General features: G+C 37.2%; 1 protein-coding gene across 5 annotated transcripts in view; it reads right to left on the bottom strand.

The window, feature by feature from the left end:
- Window positions 1-21592, bottom strand: part of PTBP2 (polypyrimidine tract binding protein 2) — an 85728-nt gene extending 64136 nt beyond the window's left edge. For 2 of the 5 annotated variants that reach the window (XM_027536433.1, XM_027536432.1), the window contains exons 1-2: window positions 21483-21592; window positions 19788-19818 (exon numbers count right to left, since the gene is read on the bottom strand). In XM_027536433.1, coding sequence (XP_027392234.1) covers window positions 19788-19818; window positions 21483-21490 — 39 coding nt within the window. In that variant the 5' untranslated portion in view covers window positions 21491-21592. Of the gene's footprint in view, window positions 1-19787; window positions 19819-20556; window positions 20835-21482 lie in introns of those variants that run through there. The other 3 variants (XM_027536435.1, XM_027536434.1, XM_027536436.1) reach the window with 2 other exon arrangements.
- Between the last annotated feature and the right edge of the window lie 578 nt (window positions 21593-22170).

Raw genomic sequence — 22170 nt, forward strand, 5'->3', positions numbered from 1 at the left:
AGATAAGATTTTGGAACAGTTTTTAAAAATTTGAGCCAAAAAATGACTCTACACCTCACAGAGTAATAACAAACTTTAAAAGACAAGTTACTTATAAAATAAGCAGCAAGAGATTAGTTTTCAGCACATGAAATGAAAATTACCCTTAATCTTGATCACAGTTTAAAAAAAAAAAGAAAAGAAAAAAAATTAATACTAGACATATATGCCATCTCACTTCTCAGACTAGCAAAATTCCAAGCATTTCAATATGCTGGGCAGGCTATGGGGAACTGAGGAATCTGCATTTTAACCAGCAGTATAAAGAAATGAGAAGATTTTCCATATATAGCAATGAAGTGATTTCCAGGGTATATTTACCTTCTAGGATATGTTTAACATTATGTTAAAAAGTCAAGATATTAAACCCTGTGTATTCTGTGCTATATTTTCTCTAAGATGCTAGGAGGGAGCATGCAGAAAAAACTCACATTTGCTTCTATTAAATAAAAGAATAAACAAAAAATTAATGAAAGTAGAAACCCTTTGTAAGGGGAATACAATAAGCAAAGTAGAATGAACAGGAGTAGAAGACATCTATGAATGTGGCTTGTTTTGCAACTCTGGAAAATTTATTCAAAGTGAAAAACTATTCCCTAAAAATGAAAATCAAAATGTAACAAACAAATCTAACTATTAGGGTGATGGCAGAACCACACACAAAATTATTTCAATAAACTTTAAAAAAAACCCTGTAATTGTATTGGTCTAACCAAAAAATTCGTTTTTAAGTAAAAATAAAAGACACATTTTTCATTTTTACCAAGAACTTTACTGAACACATTCACGGTTTTGTTCCACTATTTTCTGCCATTTTTCAGGCATAACTTCATAATTCTATAACTAAAAACTTGTTTTGAGTAAAGAACTGTTCCAGGTGCTTTTTACAGTCTTCTAGGGAATTGAAATCTTTTCCATTAGGTGAATTTTGTAAAGACCAAAATAAATGGAAATCCAAAGGTGCAATATCTGGTGAATACAGCTGATCAATCAGAACTTTCCAGATAAGTTGTAATAGTTTTTTTTTTTTTTTTTGGGGGGGGGGGGGCCTGGTCATCAAATAAACATGCGGTATTGCATTATCCTGATAGAAGATTATGCATTTTCTGTTGAATAAATCCACACACTTTTTATTGGGTGCTCCTTTCAGTTGGTCTAATTGGTAGCAATATTTATTGAAATTAATCATTTGGTTCCCCAGAGGGAGCTCTTATTAGATAACTGCTTTCCAATCCCACCATATATACAACATCACTTTCTTTGGATGAAGACTGGTGTTTGGCTGGTGGTACTTCAACTCTCTTGTCCCACAATCTCTTCCATTCCACCTGATTGTACAGTATCCACTTTTCACTGCTTGTCACAGTTTGTTTTAAAAACAGAACGTTTTCACTATGTCCAAGTAGAGAACAGCATCAAGAAGGTTTTTTTCATTTATGTAGAACCCAGACATCAAAACAATTAACATAACCAAGCTGGTGCCACCCATTTTCAAGGCTTGATCTGACTATTTTGAGTATGTCAGCTATCTCCCACATGGTGTGTAATATCAACTGTTCTCAATGAATGTCTCAATTTGATCACTATGGACTTCAACTGGTCTACCCAACCTACTCATCCAGCAAAAAATCCCCAGCATGAAAACTTCGATTAACCACTTTTGACACATTTGACCAGGCACAGCACCTTCTCCATATACTACACAAGTCCTTTTTTGTGTTTCAGTTGCATTTTACCTTCCTTGAAATAATAAAGCATAATATGCCGAAAATGTTGCTTTCCCTTCCATCCTCAACTGTAAAATGGCTGCACAAAAATTCACCAATTTTAATAAGTTTTCTTTAAAATGCATGCTGATATGACAGCTGTCACAATACAATCTAACAAAATTGTTTCAAGTGAACAAAGTTAAAAAAAAACAACTACCAAAATTGTTTCAACTGAAGTTAATACAAAGATAACTAAGCAATACTAGAGTCATCTTATGGAAAAAAACAAATGAACCTGTTGGCAAACCCAATACTATACATTTTTCATGAAATACACTTTGAGGACAAAAATAATTGCAAAACAAATCTTAAAATTATATTACAAAAAATATACTACAATGTTACCACTGATGTTGCTTTTTAAAGAAATATATATGCAATTATGTTAACATTAGCAAGAATTTTCAACCTACAAGAGATACCAACAAAAAAATTGGAAAAGGAAACACAGTAAAATTATGTACGAATTGGAAATGAACACAGATATATATGTCTTATTTTATTAGCTTTCTCAAGTGAAAAAATTTGGAAACAATAACAAACCTAAAAGACATTGGCACCTTTGCACCCACATTATCATTGTCTCTAAAGACCAGGTCCCACTAAAGGACCCATGATTTCCAGCTAACTAAAATTTTGGAGAAAAAAATAATACTTTAGGTAAAGAGCAAAACTAGTGATATTATGAGCTGCTGATGGCGCAAGATGAGAAAATTCAAACATTTTTAAAGAAATGATCACTGCAATAAGACTAAATGTAAAAATCTTTGCCTTCAAAATAACACTTTCATCAACAATAAAGAATTCACGTTGTACTGGAGTTTAGGCTAGAGTTAGCAGCTCATAAGGAAAATTTTTAGCAAAAATCTCTCCTGTTTTTCTTTTAATAAGGGTGTTTTGGTAAAACCAAATATTTGAGAGGAAAAGTTCTTCTGAATAGAAAAATACTAAGTAACATATGCAGGAGAAGAGTATCACCATTTTTGCAATACCCAGTGGAATTATGTAATTATTAGCTACTAAAACCCACTAGTACAGACAGATGATGGAGCACTCTATACTGGATGCATCAAGCAGAGAACACCTGAACCTACTAATAAATGTCAACATCACAAAAAGATAACTAGGCATGTTCCTTCTAGGGTGATACATTAGAAATTACACCGTACATTTACAAAGTATTCTTGCTGAAAATTAAACTTGAATCTGATCAAGTCTTATTACCTAACTACAAGTACACAAGAGATAAAGGATATGAGGAATAGAAAAAAATGACAACATAGAGGTAAAATCAGCAAAAGCATAATTTTCAAAAAATTGTACAGAATAGATGACCCAGTTTCTCTAACAGAAAATCAATAAAGGGGGAGAGAAAAAAAACAAAACAAAACTGTCCTATTAATAGACTTGCTTGTATGCATGCTATGTCGCTTCAGTTGTGTCTGACTCTTTTCCACCCTATGAACTGTAGCCCGCCAGGCTCCTCTGTCCATGAGGATTCTCCAAGCAAGAATACTGGAGTGGGTTGTCATGCCCCTCCAGCAGGGATACAGACCTTAAAGTACCAAATCAGTAAGCTGACTTTCCTTGATCCCTGATTTAAAAAGAAAATACACAAGATTTCTTTAAAGTGATCAGGAAATTGATTACTACTGTTGGAGATTACATGGCATTGGGAAATTATTTTAGGGACTTCCATAGTTCTAACAGTGGATAAGACCCCACCTGCTAATGTAGGGCACACGGGTTTGATCCCTGGTCCGGGAAGATTCCACATGCAGAAGAGGAACTGAGTGTATGCGCCAGAACAACTGAGCCCATTATAGAGTCCCTGCTCCACAACAAGAGAGGCCACCACAATGAGAAGCCCACACACCGCAACTAGAGAAAGCCTAAGACAGCAACGAAAACCCGGAGTAACCAGAAAGAAGTAACTTGAAAAAATTATTTTAGTGGTGGGGTGGGATGGGCAAAGTAAGTGAAAGTAATTAAGTGATACAAACTTCCAGTTATAAGTAAGTTACTGGGATGTAATGCACAGCATGGGGAATGTAATAATAATATTGTAATAATTTTATATGGTCACAAATGACTACTAGATTTACAGTGACCAATTTGTAATATGTATAAATGTTGAATCATTATGTTGTACTCCTAAATCATAATACAGTATGTCAACTACACTTAAACAACAACAAAAAATTCTTTAAAATTTTATTATGTATAAAAATATCTTCAAGAGACTGTATCTGTTAGAGATACACATTGAAATATTTAGGAATGATATAAAATCATCGCTAAGATTTGCTTTAATATTCTTCCAAAGGAAGGCAAAGAAGTGTACTATTATACCATTCACCCCACTTTTGTACATTTTGAAGCTTTCACAAAGCTTAAAAAAGTGAAAAAGGTAAAAGACACTGATGGAAGAAATTGAAGAAGATGCAAATGGAAAGATATTCTTTCCATTTATGCTCATGGATTGGAAGTATACTGTTAAAATGCCCATACAACTCAGAGCAATCTACAGATTCAATGCAATCATCAAAATTCCAATCACATTTTTCATAAAATAGAAAAAAAAATCCTAAAGTCTATACGAAACAACAAAAAATCCTTAAGAACCAAAGCAATCTTGAGAAAGAACAAAAGTGGAGGCAGCACACCTCTTGGTCTTAAACTGTAATATAAAGAGTAACTCAAAACAGTACAATATGGGCATAAAAGCAGACTATTATAGATTAATTGTACTGAGTTCAGAAATAATCCATGGTCAATCAGTTTACACAGAAGGAGCCAACATACACCGTGGAGAAAAAACAGTCTCTTCAAAATGATGCTGAGAAACCTGGACAGTCTCATGCAGAAGAAAGAAACTGGACCACCATCTTTCATCACACATAAAAATTAACTCAAAATATATTAAAAATTTGAACATAAGGGCTGAAACTATAAAACTCCCAGAAAAAACGTAAGTAGTAAGTAAGCTCCTTGAAATCAATCTTAGCAGTGACTTTTTGGATTTGACACCAAAAGCAAAGGCAACAAAAGCAAAAGTAATTAGGACTATGTCAAACTTTAGCTTCTGTAGGGTGAAGGAAACCATCAACAAGATGGATGGAAGGAAACATCTGCACATCATACGTGAAATGTCAATATCAAAAATATACAAGAAACTCATAGAACTCAGAAAAAATAAACATTAAAGATTAAAAATAAACATTAAAGATTAAAGAATGGGCAGAGGACATAAATTGACATACAAATGACCAATAGGTACACGAAAAGGTACTCAATCATGAATCAGTGAAATGCCAATCAAAATCACAATGAAGTATCACCTCACACCTGTTAGGTGGATGGATGCTATCAAAAAGAAATAACAAGCATTGGCAGGGATTTGAAGAAATGGGAACACTTGCGCAATGACGATGGAAATGTAAACTGATGTACCCACTAAGGAAAACACTATGCAAGTTTCTCAAAAAATTTTACAAAGTAAAACTGCATGATCCAGTAATGCCATTTCTGGATATTTATCTAAAGGAAATAAAATCACTATCTAGACATTTGCACCCCCATGTTCACTGTAGCACCAGGGAAACAACTTAGGTCTCCATCAATGGATGAAGAAAATGTGGTTAATCTACACATTCATAACAGCTATAAACAGAAGAATTTACCATTTGCAACAACATGCAAATGAGGTCATAGGGCTAAGTGAAATAAGTCAGAGAGAGAGAGAGACAAACACTGTATGATCTCATTTACCTGTAAACTCTTAAAAAACGCAAAACACTGAATTCCGAAGCACAGTCTGGGGCAGTAAATAAAGATGGTGGCCAAAAGGTACAAACTTGGAATTCTGACATAAAGTGAAAAAGTGAAAGTGGAAGTCGCTCAGTCGTGTCCAACTCTTTGCGACCCCATGGACTGTAGCCTGCCAGACCCCTCTGTCCATTTCCCAGGCCAGAATACTGCAGTGGGTAGCCGTTCCCTCATCTGGGGGATCTTGCCAACCGAGGGAACAAACTCAGATCTCCCACACTGCAGGCGGATTGTTTACCAGCTGAGCTACCAAGGAAGCCCATAAATTAGCCCTGACCATGTAACACATGCTGATATAGTTAACAATATTTGAAAGTTGCCTAACGCTACGCTATGCTACACTACGCTACGCTAAGTCACTTCAGTCGTGTCCGACTGTGTGTGACCCCATAGACGGTAGCCTACCAGGCTCCCCCGTCCCTGGGATTCTCCAGGCAAGAACACTGGAGTGGGTTGCCATTTCCTTCTCCAATGCATGAAAGTGAAAAGTGAAAGTGAAGTCGCTCAGTCGTGTCCGACTCTCAGCGACCCCATGGACTGTAGCCTACCAGGCTCCTCCGTCCATGGGATTTTCCAGGCAAGAAGAGTACTGGAGAGGGGTGCCATTGCCTTCTCCAAAAGTTTCCTAAAGTAAATCTTAAAAGTTCTCAGCACAAGGAAAAAAATTTAACTATGTGTGGCAATGGATGTTTACTATACTTATTCTGGTAATTGTTTCACAATTTTTATACGTACATCAAATCATGCTGTATACCTGAAAATAATATAATGTTATATGTCAATTATATCACAATCTCAAAAAAAAAAGGAAAAAGAGAACTCTACAAATCAAAGCTTACTGCCAAACGTATCAACTGATTTTTCTTAATCTTAAATGCATTTTTAAATAAGAAAATAAACATGTTCAGCATGTAAAGTGACAAAAAATAATAAAACAAATCTAGCTGGGTAGAAAGAGATAAAAACAGAAATTAGTGAAATATGAAAAAAATTACAGAAGGTGGTACTTTGAAAAAACCAGTAAAATAAGGCCTCTGACAAGAAAAATTAAAGGATAAAATATGAATATGTGCTTTTAGCAAAAATAAAAAAGGGGAGAATTAAAAAATGCTATAAAATTCTGAAAATAGCAAAGTACTGAATAACCGAATAAATCAGTAAACTTTGATGAGAGGTGGGAGCATGGATCAAGAGGGAGGGGACATGTATACCTATGGCTGATTCATGTTGTTGTATTGCAGAAGCCAATACTATATTGAGAGACAATTATCCTCCAATTAAAAAGAAATAAATCTGAAAAATAACTTTGGAAGAAATCAAACTATTTGTCAAAAAAAAGGCTCTCTCTTTCCTCATGCCTTACACACAAGCTGTTTAAAATCCTTGCAACATGTAGGACAAATGATGGGAAGTACAATGCATTAGCTTTGGTAAAACTGCCAGTGACTTATTTTCCTTTTTGCCTAAAGCATCAAGTTTCTGCATTGAGCATGTCTTTTACAAATAAAGAAAATATCATGGAGAAGATATATGCTCTCCAATTAATTTATAAATGTAGTACAACTACAATCAAAAATCAAAAGTCTTCATGGAACCCAGCCACCTTATCTTGTATATACACACAAACATATATATATATTTGTATATATAAATAAATGAAAAAAAATGCCAAGGACAGTTTTTAAGAAAAGTTGTGAAATTTACTCACCAAAATTCCAGCCAGGATTTATCATGATGCTACATTAAATTAAGACATGTATTGATAGCGATAGTCACAAACAATGAAACAGAAGAGATAGCCCAGGGAAGTTTCTCACATATATGGCAACACGACAACTAATACTGCAGATCAGTAGGAAAAACATGAAATCAATCAAGTTTGTAGCAAATTTGTTAGCCATAAGGGGAAAAAAACCATGTAACCTTTATAACACACTAAAATTAAATTTCAAGTAGACTGAGGCCCTAAATGTGAAAATCAAAATTTTTAAATGTTCAAAATAAAATCTGGAAGACTATATAAAAGATCAATTTAATACAAATTTCCTAAAGCTAAAACAAATTTAATGTTAGTATTTCCAAATCTAACCATCAATTAAAAAAAAAATAGCCACAGACAGGAAGTTTATCTGTACCTTGTACAACAAAGCTTTAGTACCCACAATTCATAAAAACTCCTAAGAATCAATAAAAGGAAAAGTTCCATAAATCAATATATAAAAACTCCAAGAAAATAAATGAAAACTTTGAAGCTGACTTCTAATAAAGTGCTCCTTCTTAGGATTTACAGATTTACAGGACTTCCCTGGTGGCTCAGACGGTAAAGCGTCTGCCTACAATGCAGGAGACCTCGGTTCGATCCCTGGGTCGGGAAGATCTTTTGGAGAAAGAAATGGCAACCACTCCAGTATTCTTGCCTGGAAAATTCCATGGAAGGAGGAGCCTGGTAGGCTACAGTCCATGGGATCACAAAGAGTCGGACACGACTGAGCGACTTCACTTACTCGCTCACTTACAGATTAAAGAACTATAATAAAAAGCATCACCATCATTTGAGTAGTTATGTACCATGTTGTGCTAATTCTTTTACATATTGTTCAATCAAGACAACTTTTGAAATAGGTCCCGTTAAACCCATTTTAAAAGCTGTAAAACTGAAACTCAGAGGCTACCTTATTCAATGTTAACTCGTCTGTTAATTCTAAATCATGTGTTTTTAATTTGACAAGACCTACACTGACAAAACATTTCTTTTTCATCATCAATAACTCCAATCTATATTACATTTTAATACTGCTGCTGCTGCTTCTGCTAAGTCGCTTCAGTCGTGTCCGACTCTGCTTTATTATAAAAATTTTATTTGGACTTTCCATCTTTGCATATATCCTTTAAGAATACTGATGAACAGATACTTATCGAGAAGACTATGCTGAGCATAAACAGGTTTAACAAAGTTATTTAAACGAATGTTCTTGAAAAAAACACAGACGTATGCAAAAAAAAAAAAATCAGCTATCATGTATCTTTTAACAGAAAAACATTCCACCACTTACAGAATATTACTAAAAATCAAGAGAACGTGATGGCCTTAGATCCATCCACCAACTGACACATATGGAGAACATAATAATTGTAACATCAGAATACAATCAGTAGATGCAGACTACGGATAACTCTGTACCACCAACTATCAGTTTTCTTCAAAAATAAAATGTAATTATAAAAGCCTCACAAGGATAAAAGGATAATTTGCAGATCAAAAGAAATTTATTTACTGAATGTGTTGATCTTTGATCCTGAACCTTCCATACCACTAAAAATAAAGACAGTAAACGTACTACAACTTTTACAAGACAAATAGAAATCTTAACACAAATTTGGCACTTGAGAACATTAAGCAATTGCTGCTTTTTTCTTTTGGAGGGAGTGCACTGTGGTTGTATTTCTTTAAATCAGAGAGGGAGGAGGGTAGACAGACAGAACTGACTCTATCTTTAAAAGAGACACAATAAAGTACTTTCGAATGAATACAAATACCCGGAATTTTTCTCAAAATAACAGAGGAGGAGAAAAGTAGAGTGTGGATAGCCTAAATTTTAGCAATGGGTTGTTTGTTGATGATTGTTTGGGCTGAGTGACAAATAACAGTTTATAATACTACTATGTCTTTTTTCTAAGTTCAAAATTCACAATAGCTATAACAAGAATCATTTCTCAAAAACACATTTCTTCCATAACTTTTTGATTATATTTTATTACTTTTCAAGTAAAAAAATTTACCTAACCACCTTAGTCCTTCATGAATAGCTAAAACTAAATTAGGAAACTTATTTAACTTTCAATTTAGCAACACAAATGAACCAAATAAGATATCTAAACAGTTAACTACAGAGGCTCATGATTCTAAATCATAGTGCTCCATTTTATACCAAAGCTAAGGACTTTGCAGCTCAGTTGAGACATTCTAAAAATAGAATAATGAGCTACTTTCATATATGGAAGCTTACAGGTATATGGTTTTCCAGTAGTCATGTATGGATGTGAAGAGTTGGACTACAAACAAAGATGAGCACAGAAGAATTGATGCTTTTGAACTGTGGTGTTGGAGAAGACTCTTGAGAGTCCCTTGGACTGCAAGGAGATTCAACCAGTCCATCCTAAAGGAAATCAGTCCAGAATGTTCATTGGAAGGACTGATGCTGAAGCTGTAACTCCAATACTTTGGCCACCTGATGAGAAGAGCTGACTCATTTGAAAAGACCCTGATGCTGGGAAAGATTGAAGGTAGGAGGAGAAGGGGACAACAGAGGATGAGATGGTTGGACAGCATCACCGACTCAACGGACATGAGTTTGAGTAAACTCTAGGAGTTGGCGATGGACAGGGAAGCCTGGTGTGCTGCAGTCCATGGGGTTGCAAAGAGCCAGACACAACTGAGCAACCGAACTGAACTCAACAGGTATATGGAATACTGCCTACCACATGAAGTACAATCTTTCTGCCTACCTATCTGACATCCTATATTTTCTCTCCCTCCCACATACAAACTCTGCAGTAAAATTCAAACGATTCAGCTGATTGTTCAATGGTTATGAATCTGTGCCAGCCTACTGACCCAACTTTAGACATGTCTTTCCCTCAACATATATTGCTCAGTTCTGCACCCAAACATTTACATGTACTGGTCACAATCCACTAATTTCATGAAATCTACTCTGATTCTACCAATTAATGTTCCCTACTGTAGCTTTAGGGCATTTTTGTAAACCTTGAATTAGTATATTTATGTCTTTAACTAGATGAGGTCCTAGAAGATATAGCTCTTTTGGATCTCCAGGGAAAAGGAAGAAGGTTAAGCAATAAAATTGGCATTGACCTTTTTACTGATAAGTAGCTCATGAGATTATGAGCATATTGAAGCCAGAGACCTTCCAAGAGTCATTAAGTATACTATGTACTATGTAATATGTACTACCAATGATGGAAAATCAACAAAATAAGTAAGGTCTCTGCTCTCAAGACACATATATTCTTAGTGTCTTTGAATCACCAGTTTTTAACATAGTGCTGTCATTTAGTAGACACACTGTGCTGCTGCTGCTAAGTCACTTCAGTCGTGTCCGACTCCGTGTGACCCCAATAGAAGGCAGCCCACCAGGCTCCCCCGTCCCTCAGATTCTCCAAGCAAGAACACTGGAGTGGGTTGCCATTTCCTTCGCCAATGCATAAAAGTAAAAAGTGAAAAGTGAAGTCCCTCAGTCGTGTCCAATTCTTAGTGACCCCATGGACTGCAGCCTACCAGGCTCCCCTGTCCATGGGATTCTCCAGGCAAGAGTACAAATGTCTTTAATTTGAAATTCTAACATAAATACCCTAGCAAGAATTATGTAACATTTTAAGAAAACTCAAAACCTAAAAACCCGAATAACACAGTTTTTGGTTAAAATACTGGTCATCAATCAGTTATATTCAACTACTATTAAAAAGGTTATGTTTAGTACTATTTTATTGCAATTACCTAGGAAAGCTAATGATGCTGAATAAAGTACCCATATTACAACTTAAACTGTCTTTGCATTCAACAGTTTACAACTGGTGCTTTCAAAATTCTAGTGAAATTTAACCCCAAAAAAGCTAACTATTTGGGCCCATTATTCTGCAAGAATTTCAGAGGCAAAATGGTTAAAAGTATAGAAATAAACCTCTGAAACAAATTACAAAGAATTAAAAAAATTTTTTTTAAGAAATGCAACCAACTTTGTATTAAAATCTACCAATTTCCTTTCTGTTTCACAGTCTCACTGACCTAACCAAATAAAAAGGGGTCTATAAAGAAGGCTAAGTGCCAAAGAATTTATACTTTTGAACTGTGGTGTTGGAGAAGACTCTTGAGAGTCCCTTGGACTGCAAGGAGATTCAACCAGTCCATCCTAAAGGAAATCAGGCCTGAATACTCATTGGAAGGACTGATGCTGAAGGTGAAACTCCCAATACTTTGGCCACCTGATGAGAAGAGCTGACTCATTTGAAAAGACCCTGATGCTGGGAAAGATTGAAGGTGGGAGAAGGGCTCGGCAGAAGATGAGATGGTTGGATGGCATCACCGACTCAATGGACATGAGTTTGAGTAAACTCCAGGAGTTGGTGATGGACAGGGAGGCCTGATGTGCTGCAGTCCGTGGGGGTCACAAAGAGTTGAACACAACTGAGGTACTGAACTAACTGAACTGAAATTAATGAAAACATTCATATGGATAATGAAAAATGAGATTTCAACATAGCCCAGAGCTACAAAAACTGGATATTCTATATGTAGTATAAATTGGTTAACATTAATAAAGGACTTAGTTCATGGAAAATACTTTTTATGTACAATCACACTTAATATTCAAAGTTTGTCATCTCAATTCTAAAGAAACTTAAGTTTAAAATGTTTTAAAATGTTTAAGTATCAAACAGGAAAAAAAGCTGAATTATACTACTTAATAATTCAAATGGGAATTCCCTGGTGGCTCAGATGGTAAAGAATCTTCCTGCAATGCAGGAGACACAGGTTCGATTCCTGGGTTGGGAGAATCCCCCAGAGAAGAGAATGACTACCCACTCCAGTATTCTTGCCTGGAGAACCCCATGGACCAGCGAGCCTGGTGGGCAACAACATCTAAATGCCCAAAACTGTATCAAAAAAGTAATAAAACTGTAGGAAAAAGTACCTATAATGCATATGAATCAATTATCTTTATATATAGAGTTGGACAAACATGATAATCATTAAAATAGATCCCATATTCAAAGAGGCAGTTCACAGAAACAGAAAGCCAAAGTTTTAAAATCTCACCTATTTCAAAATATAAATTACAAAGCTTTTTTTACCCTAAAATTAGCTAATATTCTAAATTTTCATTAAAACTCAGAATTGGTAAGGGTACAGAAAAACAAGCACTCCCATACACAATTGTAGAAAACAAATGAGTAAGAATCCTCTTGGCATTGTGGCTTTAATAAACTCTTTAGCTGTAATTTAATTTGACACAGTATTTTTACTTTTATTTTTAATATTCTCACTTGTTAACTGCAAAAATAATTAAATCAAAATATTAGTCGATGTGGAACTCAACTGTGATGTGTAAAGCAACTACAGTGTGAGGCACCAATGTAACAAGACAAAACTATAATTGCAGAGACCATATTAAGTAAAATTTTTAAGTGAACTTCTACTTCTGGCCAAGAAGGTGTAACAATGGACCAATCTGCCCTACTTAGGAAAACAAAAAAGTCATACATAATTTATACAACACTGTTTTTCAAGACCACTGGACACTTGACAACGATGCACCATGGGATAAGCCATGACTGTCCCAGCTTACTAGCTTGAGAAAGTCCAGGTCAAGGCCCAGCTCCAATAAGGAAACTGGGTTGAACTTCAGAAATTCCCTGACAGTTAAAAGTCAAAAATCCAAGATCAAAGCAGCTCAAGTTTGTTTGGCAGAGTTCAACAGAGAGCTGCACAAAGAGAACTCTGGAAGGTCAGCAGAGAATCCTCCCTGAGTATTCAATGCACGTGCATAACTATGTAAAGTAGAAGGTTATTTCTCTTGTTGTTTAAGTCTTTTAAAAAGATAAATGGCTACTTAAAGAATGCGCTATAGAATTTATAACATGTAGAAGTACAACGTTATAATAACAATAGTACACAGGCCAAAAGGGGAGAAGTATTCTAATACTTTAATGGCAAAGAGCCACTGCTACTGCTACTGCTAAGTCACTTCAGTCCTGTCGGACTCTGTGCGACCCCACAGACGGCAGCCCACCAGACTCCGCCGACCCTGGGATTCTCCAGGCAAAAACACTGGAGTGGGTTGCCATTTCCTTCTCCAATGCATGAAAGTGAAAAGTGAAAGTGAAGTCGCTCAGTTGTGTCCGACTCTAGAGACCCCATGGGCTGCAGCCTACCAGGCTCCTCCGTCCATGGGATTTTCCAGGCAAGAGTAGTGGAGTGGAGTGCCATTGCCTTCTCCTGATGAGGGTAAAAAATGGAGAGTGAAAAAGTTGGCTTGAAACTCAAAATCAAAAAAACTAAGATCATATCATCCAGTCCCATCACTTAATGGCAAATAGAGGCGAAAAAGTGCAAACAAGTGACAGATTTTATTTTCCTGGGCTCCAAAATAACTGCAGACAAAGACTGCAGCCATGAAATTAAAAGACACTAGCTCCTTGGAAGAAAAGCTATGACAAAACTAGACAGCACATTAAAAAGCAGAGACATCACTTGGTCAACAAAGGTTCATATAGTCAAAGCTATGGTTTTTCCAGTAATCATGGACAGATGTGAGAGTTGGACTGTGAAGAAGGCTGAGCACTCAAAAAATGGTATTTTTGAACTGTGGTGCTGGAGAAAACTGTTCAGAGTTCCCTGAACAGCAAGGAGATCAAACCAGTCAATCCTAAAGAAAATGAACCCTGAATATTCATTGGAAGGACTGATGCTGAAGCTGAAGCTCCAATACTCTGACCACCTGTAGTCTACAAGAACTACACTTTAAACTGAAGGATACAAATAGTCTGAAAGTAACACAATGGAAGAAGATATACCATGTGAACTCTACTCAAAACAAAGCCAAGATGAGTATAATTAGAAAAAGTATACCTTAAAGCAAAGAAGATTACCATGAATAAAAATGGTCACTGTATAATAATAAAGAGGTGAATATATCAAGAGGACATAGTAATCTTAAACATTTATGTACTAATTGTAATTTCAAAAATATAAAGTGAAAATGATAGAAACACAAGGCAAAACAAACGAACGCACAATATAGATTTCAATGTCATTTTTTCAGTAAGTGACAGCAATAGAAAGACATCACTTGAACAACATTACCAATAAGCACGACCTAATTAACATATACAGAACACATCGCCCAACAACAGAATACACCTCTCTATAAAGCACTTAAAACTAACAGGATATATAATATCTAAACCATAAAATAAGAAAAAATTACAAAGATTCAAGTCTTCCAAAATATGTTCTCCAGGCACAATGAATTAAATTAGAAACAAACAAAAAGTATATGGAAAATTCCAAATACCTGGAAATTAAATAACATACCTCTCAATAATCCATGGGTCAAAGAAATAAACATGGTAGATGTACTCTGAACTGAATGAAAAGAAGCTTACATGTCAAAACTTGAGGGATGCCATGAAAGCAATATTTGTATGAAAATACATAACATTAATCCTCTGTATTAGAAAAGATACCGTGTCAACTACATCAACTTTAATATTAAATAGGAAAAAAGCAAACTAAATACAAAGCAGAACATTCAAACAGCAGAAATCAATAAGATGGGAAATGGAAAACATAGAAAATTCAATGAAGCCAAAAGCTGATTATTTAAATTAATAAAATCAATGTATTTCTAGACAGACTGATAAAGGAAAAGACACTAATTATCAATATCAGAAATGAGAGAGATGACATCACTATAGATTCTAGTTATTAAAAATATAAAAATCCAATACAACAAACAACCCTACAAATAAGTTTAGCAACTGTGATGAAAAAGCTTAGCAACTTTGATGAAGAGTTTAGCAACTTTGATGAAACAGACTAATTCTATGAAAACAAAATTGCCAAAGCTCACTCAAAAGGATAATCTGAATAATCCTGTATCTATTCAATAAATTGAATGTGTAGTTTAAAACCTTCCCACAAAAACAGCAAACCCATACAGCTTCACTGGTGAACTGTACCAAACATTTAGGAAAAAAATAACGTCATTTAAGGTATTTAATTCAGGAACAAAGAATGCTTGCTCTCCCTATTTAAACACTGCACTAGATGCTTTTTCATACTTAGTGACTGAACAACTAAATGCCATAGGTAAGAAAAAGAAAAGACATTCAGATAGAAAATATAATAAACAGTGTACACAGAAAATCTGATGGCATCTACCAAAAAGCTGTATACTGTAATAAAAATGTCTGGCAAATGTGCTAAATACAAAAGCAATGGGCAAAAATAATCTTTATTTCTATATATTAATAACAAATGGACATTTGTTTTAAATATTACTTAGAATAGCACCAAAAAAAAAACCCAAAATAAGGATAAATCTGAGTAAAAAGACAAAAAATCTGTATAGTGAAAATATAACTGCTCCAAAAAGTAAAAGACTGAATTAAATGTTAAGATAATTTGTGTTCATGGGTGGAAAAACTCAACATTAAGATGTTAATTTTCCCCAAATTGCTCTATTGATTCAAGTTAATTTCAATTAAATTCCAGCAGGCCTTTCTGTAGAAACTGACTCATAGGAAAATGTAAAGGACCCAGAAGAGCCAAAACAACTTTGAAAACAAACACAGTTCCACTTTATTTCAAGATTTGATATAAAACTAAGTAGGATAGTACATTTTTGGCTACTAAATAGACAAAAACGGGTCAATGAAAAAGAATACAGTACAAAGAATCATATGTAGATAATAATTGTTTCTGACCAAGATGCACAGCCAATTCAATTAGAAAAAAAAAGTCTTTTCAACAAATCATGCTAAAAAAAGTGAATTTCCATATTCAAATCCAAAAAATCTTGATTCATACATTGCATCATATTAAAAAAAGTTAAAAAGAACTTAAATGTAAAACTAAAAACTATAAAATCTATCAGAAAACAAAGGAGAAATCTTTGTGACCCTGGGTTTCACAATGACCTGTTTTTATTACTTAGTCACTAAGTCACTTCAGACTCTTTTGTGACTCCATGGACTGCAACCCACCAGGCTCCTCTGTCCATGGTATTTACCAAGGAAAAATACTAGAGTGGGTTGCCATTTCCTTCTCCAGGGAATCTTCCTAACCCAGGGATCAAACCTGTATCTTCTGCATTGCAGGTGGTTTCTTTACCCCTGATCCACTGAGAAGCCCTCACTGAGCCACCAGGGAAGCCGTAAAGACAATGAGTGAGTGAGTGAAGTCGCTCAGTCGTGTCCGACTCTTTGCGACCTCATGGACTGTAGCCTACCAGGTGCCACCATCCATGGGATTTTCCAGGCAAGAATACTGGAGTGGGTTGCCATTTCCTTCTCCAGGAGATCTTCCCGACCGAGGGATTGAACCCGGGTCTCCCACATGGTAGGTACTGTAGGCAGATGCTTTACCGTCTGAGCCACCAGGGAAGATCCTAAAGATGACTTAGATATGACCAAAAGCATGAGCCACACTAGCAAACACCTGGTAAACTTAAATTCATCAGAATTAAAAAATGCTATTTTTCAAAACACCATTGAGAGAATCAAAACAAAAAAGGCAGAAAATACTGCAAACCATATATCTGATAAAGAACCTGTAACCAGAATGTAGACTTCTCAAAACTTAAAGAAATAAATCAATTTGAAAAGCAGACATTCAAATAGACTTAACCAATGACATATAGCTTGCAAAAAAGTCCATGAAAAGATGTTCAACACCAAAGACACTAGAAAAATGAAAAATAAAACCACAAAGAGATTACCAGTTCACATCCATCAGACTGTCTATAATTAAGAAAAAACAGTAACAAGCACTAGAGAGGATGTAGATGGGGGATGCCACGGGCAGTAAACTGGAAATGAAAGCATTTGTTTACAAAAAGACCTGCACAGAAACTTTATTTATAATAGACCCAAATTGGAAACAATCCAAATGTCCATCAAGAGTTGTGTGGATAAACAAACTGCTGTATGTCTGTACAATGTAGTACTACTAAGCAATAAAAAGGAATGAACTACTGATATACAACATGGCTGAAATTCCAATAATGCTGAGTGGAATGATCCAGGGAAAAAGAGGATACATACTGTATGACTCTTTGCTTAAAATTCTAAAAACTGCAAACTAATCTACAGTGACACAAAACAGATCAGTGGTTGGCTGGGGAAAGAAAGGCAGAAGGGAGTAATTACAAAGGAGCAAAATGATACTCCTGGGGTTCATTACCCTGATAGTAGTGGTTCATAGGTGTATATATGTAAAAACACTGTATACCTTAAATATAGGTGGTTGATCTCAAATTATATCTCAATAAAGCTTCTTTTTAAGGCACAATATGGGCCAGTACACATGGCATGAATACATTTGTGTAACTAAACAAGGATGTTTATATGTGTGGTAATATGTAAACTAGTAATTTCAGGAAAAAAAATGCACAAAAAAATTTTAACATAATCACCTACACCTAAGAAAAAGGACTGGAAATCAGGGAGAAATATTTTTCACTTGAATTTTTTTTAACTACACACATGTATTACTTTTTTAAATTTCATGAAAGCTTAATTACTTGGCACATAAATCCAACGCCAAAGGAAAAATTCTTAACCATTATCCTAGCAAATTATAGGCACCCCACTCCAGTACTCTTGCCTGGAAAATCCCATGGACAGAGGAGCCTGGTAGGCTGTAGTCCATGGGGGTCAAGAAGAGTTGGACACGACTGAGTGACTTCACTTTCACTTTTTACTTTTATGCACTGGAGAAGGAAATGGCAGCCCACTCCAGTGTTCTTGCCTGGAGAATCCCAGGGACGGGGGAGCCTGGTGGACTGACGTTTACAGGGTTGCACAGAGTCGGACACGACTGAAGCGACTTAGCAGCAGCAGCAGATTATAAAAATACAACTTCAGTTATCAAAACTTTTATATTAAACAACAGACAAAAAAAAAGGCTAGCAACCACTTTAACATAATTTTCTAACAACATTCCCTCTTCAAACTACTAATGTAGAAAACTGCCAATAAACCACATCTGAACACCCTCTTCCAAGCATCTTCATTTCTTTCTGCTTGTTCTAGGTTTTGTGAATTCCTTTTCTCCTTATCCAGTAATTGACAACTCAGACTTGCATCATTTATATTTTTAAAAATTCACTTCCAGAAGATATGCTTGGATGGTTAACTACATCTGACCCTCTTAGAAAATACCATTGCTGAATAAAAATAAATACACCTTCCCACAAAAAGCTCATTACTTCTCCCTCAATCTACATAATATGAACTTAACAGGTAAGGCAAAATAGTACAGTGTGGACAAGTGCTTAATTTACTAGAAAGAGAGGACAGAAAATAAGCAAGAAAACACAAAATATCTCCAAGTGTTCTAAAGAATATCACATTGTTATTGATGAAATTTTAAGAATTCCAAAAATTATTTAGAATGGTCAGGAATAACTGGACTCTCAAGAGCAAACTGCCTCTCGTGACCACTCATACTTGAAGGAGGTAAATGTCTTGCCTCCAACAAGTATTTGAGATCTAGGCTTGAAAGACATTTTGCCAGGCTTGGAAAACTAAAGATTTAAGAATCGTGCCCTAACAGGGCAGAAAGGTTTACAAACAGAAATTTGTAATACATCCCAATGTTAAAATGTACAAGGATTCAAGGAAATGAAAGGCCTAAGCACTAGATCTAAGGTTTAAAGTATGAATAGTTTTTCTGGCCAAAGAGAGTGAGGAAAGATTCTAAACAATCTCTACACTAGATCTAAGGTTTAAAGTATGAATAGTTTTTCTGGCCAGAGTGAGTGACGAAAGATTCTAAACAATCTCTATGTAAGGACTAACTTTCTTTAGTAGACGCACAAACCAACTCTATAACTTCTGACTCAAATTTGAAGCTAACTGCCTGAACAAGTTTCTTTATTCTCTTTAAAAACCAGGGTAAACTGATTTCTACTGAAGCTTATTACTAGTGAAAATATCTCAGACTTCATAACAGAAAAGCAGAGTGAAAAAAATCTTATATTACTATAATTATATCATTTAGGTCAAATCACTTTATCTGTCCATTTAGAACCATAAGTTCCCCTCAGAAAATTGGGTTATCGTTTTATATTTACAAGAATATAAGCTTTTTCAATTCCTTGAACACCATTCATACTTTAAAATATTATTCTCAGAGACTGCTTTTCTAGAAAAATTTATGGTTGTCTATTTAGGTTAAAACTATTTATATAAACCAATGTTAAAAATTCAACAAGTACTTTCCACTGGAATTTTTGTAAGCTATATTATAGTTTTCAGAAGTCAACAGAAAGTTTCCTTTAATGATAATACACTCAGTAGATCGAGGAACCCAGCTTTCCTTAGTTTTAAACACTGTTTTCCTACCTTTACGCCAACTGCAACATCAGTGACAATTCTGTAAAACAAACAAACAAAAAGCTTCAACCTCTAGTTATTCAAATGGTCACTGTTAGAAACTTTTTAGGGTAGTTCATCAATCATAAATCTTCAACTCAAAATGCAGATGGAAAACACACACAAAGATGGTCGGTGGAACATTATCAACTTGGCTTTCTAGAAATGACTTTCAAACATGTGAGGAAACTCACAGTTTCGGTGTTTTTTTTTTAATTTCAAATAGCAAAAAGAACAAAACCCCAAAGCCTACATAATGTCCCGCTACACTTAGGTTAATAATTTAAGACTTAATTCAACTCTTTAGTAATCTTAATAGGATGAGGAAACATGAAATTCAATACAAATTTTGCCATCTATTTCCATGCTGATCTGGGGAAAACAGTGAAATCTGGATTTGTTTCATCTAGAAAATAATCTTTAGAGAACACCTAGGATGAGTCAAATTTCGTTAGTCTGTTAACTTTTACTAGATCTGCACTTGATATCCTTAAAAAACATCGAAATCCAGATGCTTAAAAAAACCTCGTATTTTACTTCTGACCCTTCAAATACAGTCACTGATTCCAATAAAAGATACTGTTTTCCTATGCTCCCAAACGGGCTGAATACGGCTACATTTCGCCCTAAAGGGTGCCTCCTTTAACAATGAGTTAAATTATTAGAGTCTTTTCAGGTGTGGAGCGTTAAGTGCAGGGAAACCCTGGTCCCGTATCATTTCCCGAAGCCTTTGCCTCACCTCACTTAGCATTCTATCGCCAGCCTCAAAGGTGCAGATGGTTCTGGCTTTTTAAGAGTTGTTTTTGTTTTTCCCGAAACTGGTCAAAGTAGCTGAAAAGATGGCCCTGTGTTGACTATCTGCTCTTCTTTCTGCCACAGCTCTTAGCCTTTGCCCATGTGACTGATGTCCACCACAAACACTTCGTTTTTTGAGATGATTTAATTTCTGGGCCCTTCTGCCAAGCCTTCAACGTTCTTAGGCCGCACAGAAAGGCATTTTTCAGCCTCCCGCCCCCACTAGCAGACTCCAGTGAAAACAAAGGAGTGTGACATCTGCCCTCCCCCTTCCTCCCGCCGCCGCACGCCTCCCCGCCCCCCTTCCCCCGCGGCTCCCACTTAGCTTTCCCCGGAGCTCCCGCCACCGGCATCTCCCCCAGCCAGGGCGGGCCAGGCGGGGCCAAGAAGGCCTGGGACTTCTAGGGAGGGGGTCCGGGGAGGGGGGCCTCTGTTCTCTCAGCGGGGAGCCGCCCCCCTCCCCCCAACGTAGGCCTCGCTCTCCGGCCGCTACACTCGCTCCCACCGGAACCGCTCGTCCGGGGTCCGGGTCCCCGGTTACGGATCGAAATGGCTCCTAGAGGGGGGAAGGGCCGGGCGAGACATTCTGGGGCCCCCACCGCATCCCTCGCCGCCCCTCCAAGACCCGCTGCTTCTCCGGGGTCGTCGCCCCAATGCCGGCCAAGCCTACGAGTCCGCTTTCTTCCCGTTTTCTCGACCAGAGCCCGCCGGGGGAAGCCCAGGGAGGGGTGTGTGCGATGGGGCGGGGGTTGGGTAACGGCAGCCCAGCCCTGGGAGGGGCCGCCAGAGGGTTTCTGCCCGACCCCGGACGGGGCCACAGGCGGGCCCCACTCCCCTCTCACACACCACCTCGCCAAACCCGTTACCTACCCGTCCATTGCCGAACCGAACAAAGCTTCGCTCACAAGAACCGAGCCACGCAGCCGGCGAGACACACAAGCGGAGAGAAAATGGCGGCTAGAGCCCGACGGAAATTGCCGAAGGTGCCGGAGCGCACGGGGCAGCGCGTGGCAGCGGCGGCGGCGGAAAGAGCCGAGCGCGCCGGCGCCCGGCTGCGGGCGGCGAGCGGCGGGGCGCGGGGACGGCGGGGAGGGGGCGCCGCCGCAGTGGCCTCCTACGCGGCGCCGCGCGCCTGGGGCCCTCCGCCCTTTGCGCTCTGGGCCTCGGCCTGTTGCTGAGCAGAGTGGCTTGCTTGGTTTCTATTGTACGTTCCTCCTCGAAGTCCCTGTTGCCCTCTCAGGGCGGTGTGGGTGGACTAGCACCCAGCCCTCCACACCCACTGCCCTGGACCTCGGGAGGGTGTCCCCTGGACCGCAGGACTGCCCAAAGACCTCCTCCACTTTTCCCTCCAAAGCAGGTCCCAACTTGGCTACCGTCGACTTAGATGGGCCAAGAAAAAAACTATTTCATAGCTTTTTTCTTTTTTTACTATGCCATCTTTTATTAACAGACCCCTCCGTCCTCTCAAAACCAAAAACCAAAAGAAACTTTATCCCATTAACCAAGACCACTGCTTAGTGAAAACTGTGCTTCTGAAGCAAGTAGACATCAGATTGAA

The sequence above is a fragment of the Bos indicus x Bos taurus genome, chromosome 3, assembly GCF_003369695.1.
Source record: "Bos indicus x Bos taurus breed Angus x Brahman F1 hybrid chromosome 3, Bos_hybrid_MaternalHap_v2.0, whole genome shotgun sequence".
NCBI lineage: Eukaryota > Metazoa > Chordata > Mammalia > Artiodactyla > Bovidae > Bos > Bos indicus x Bos taurus.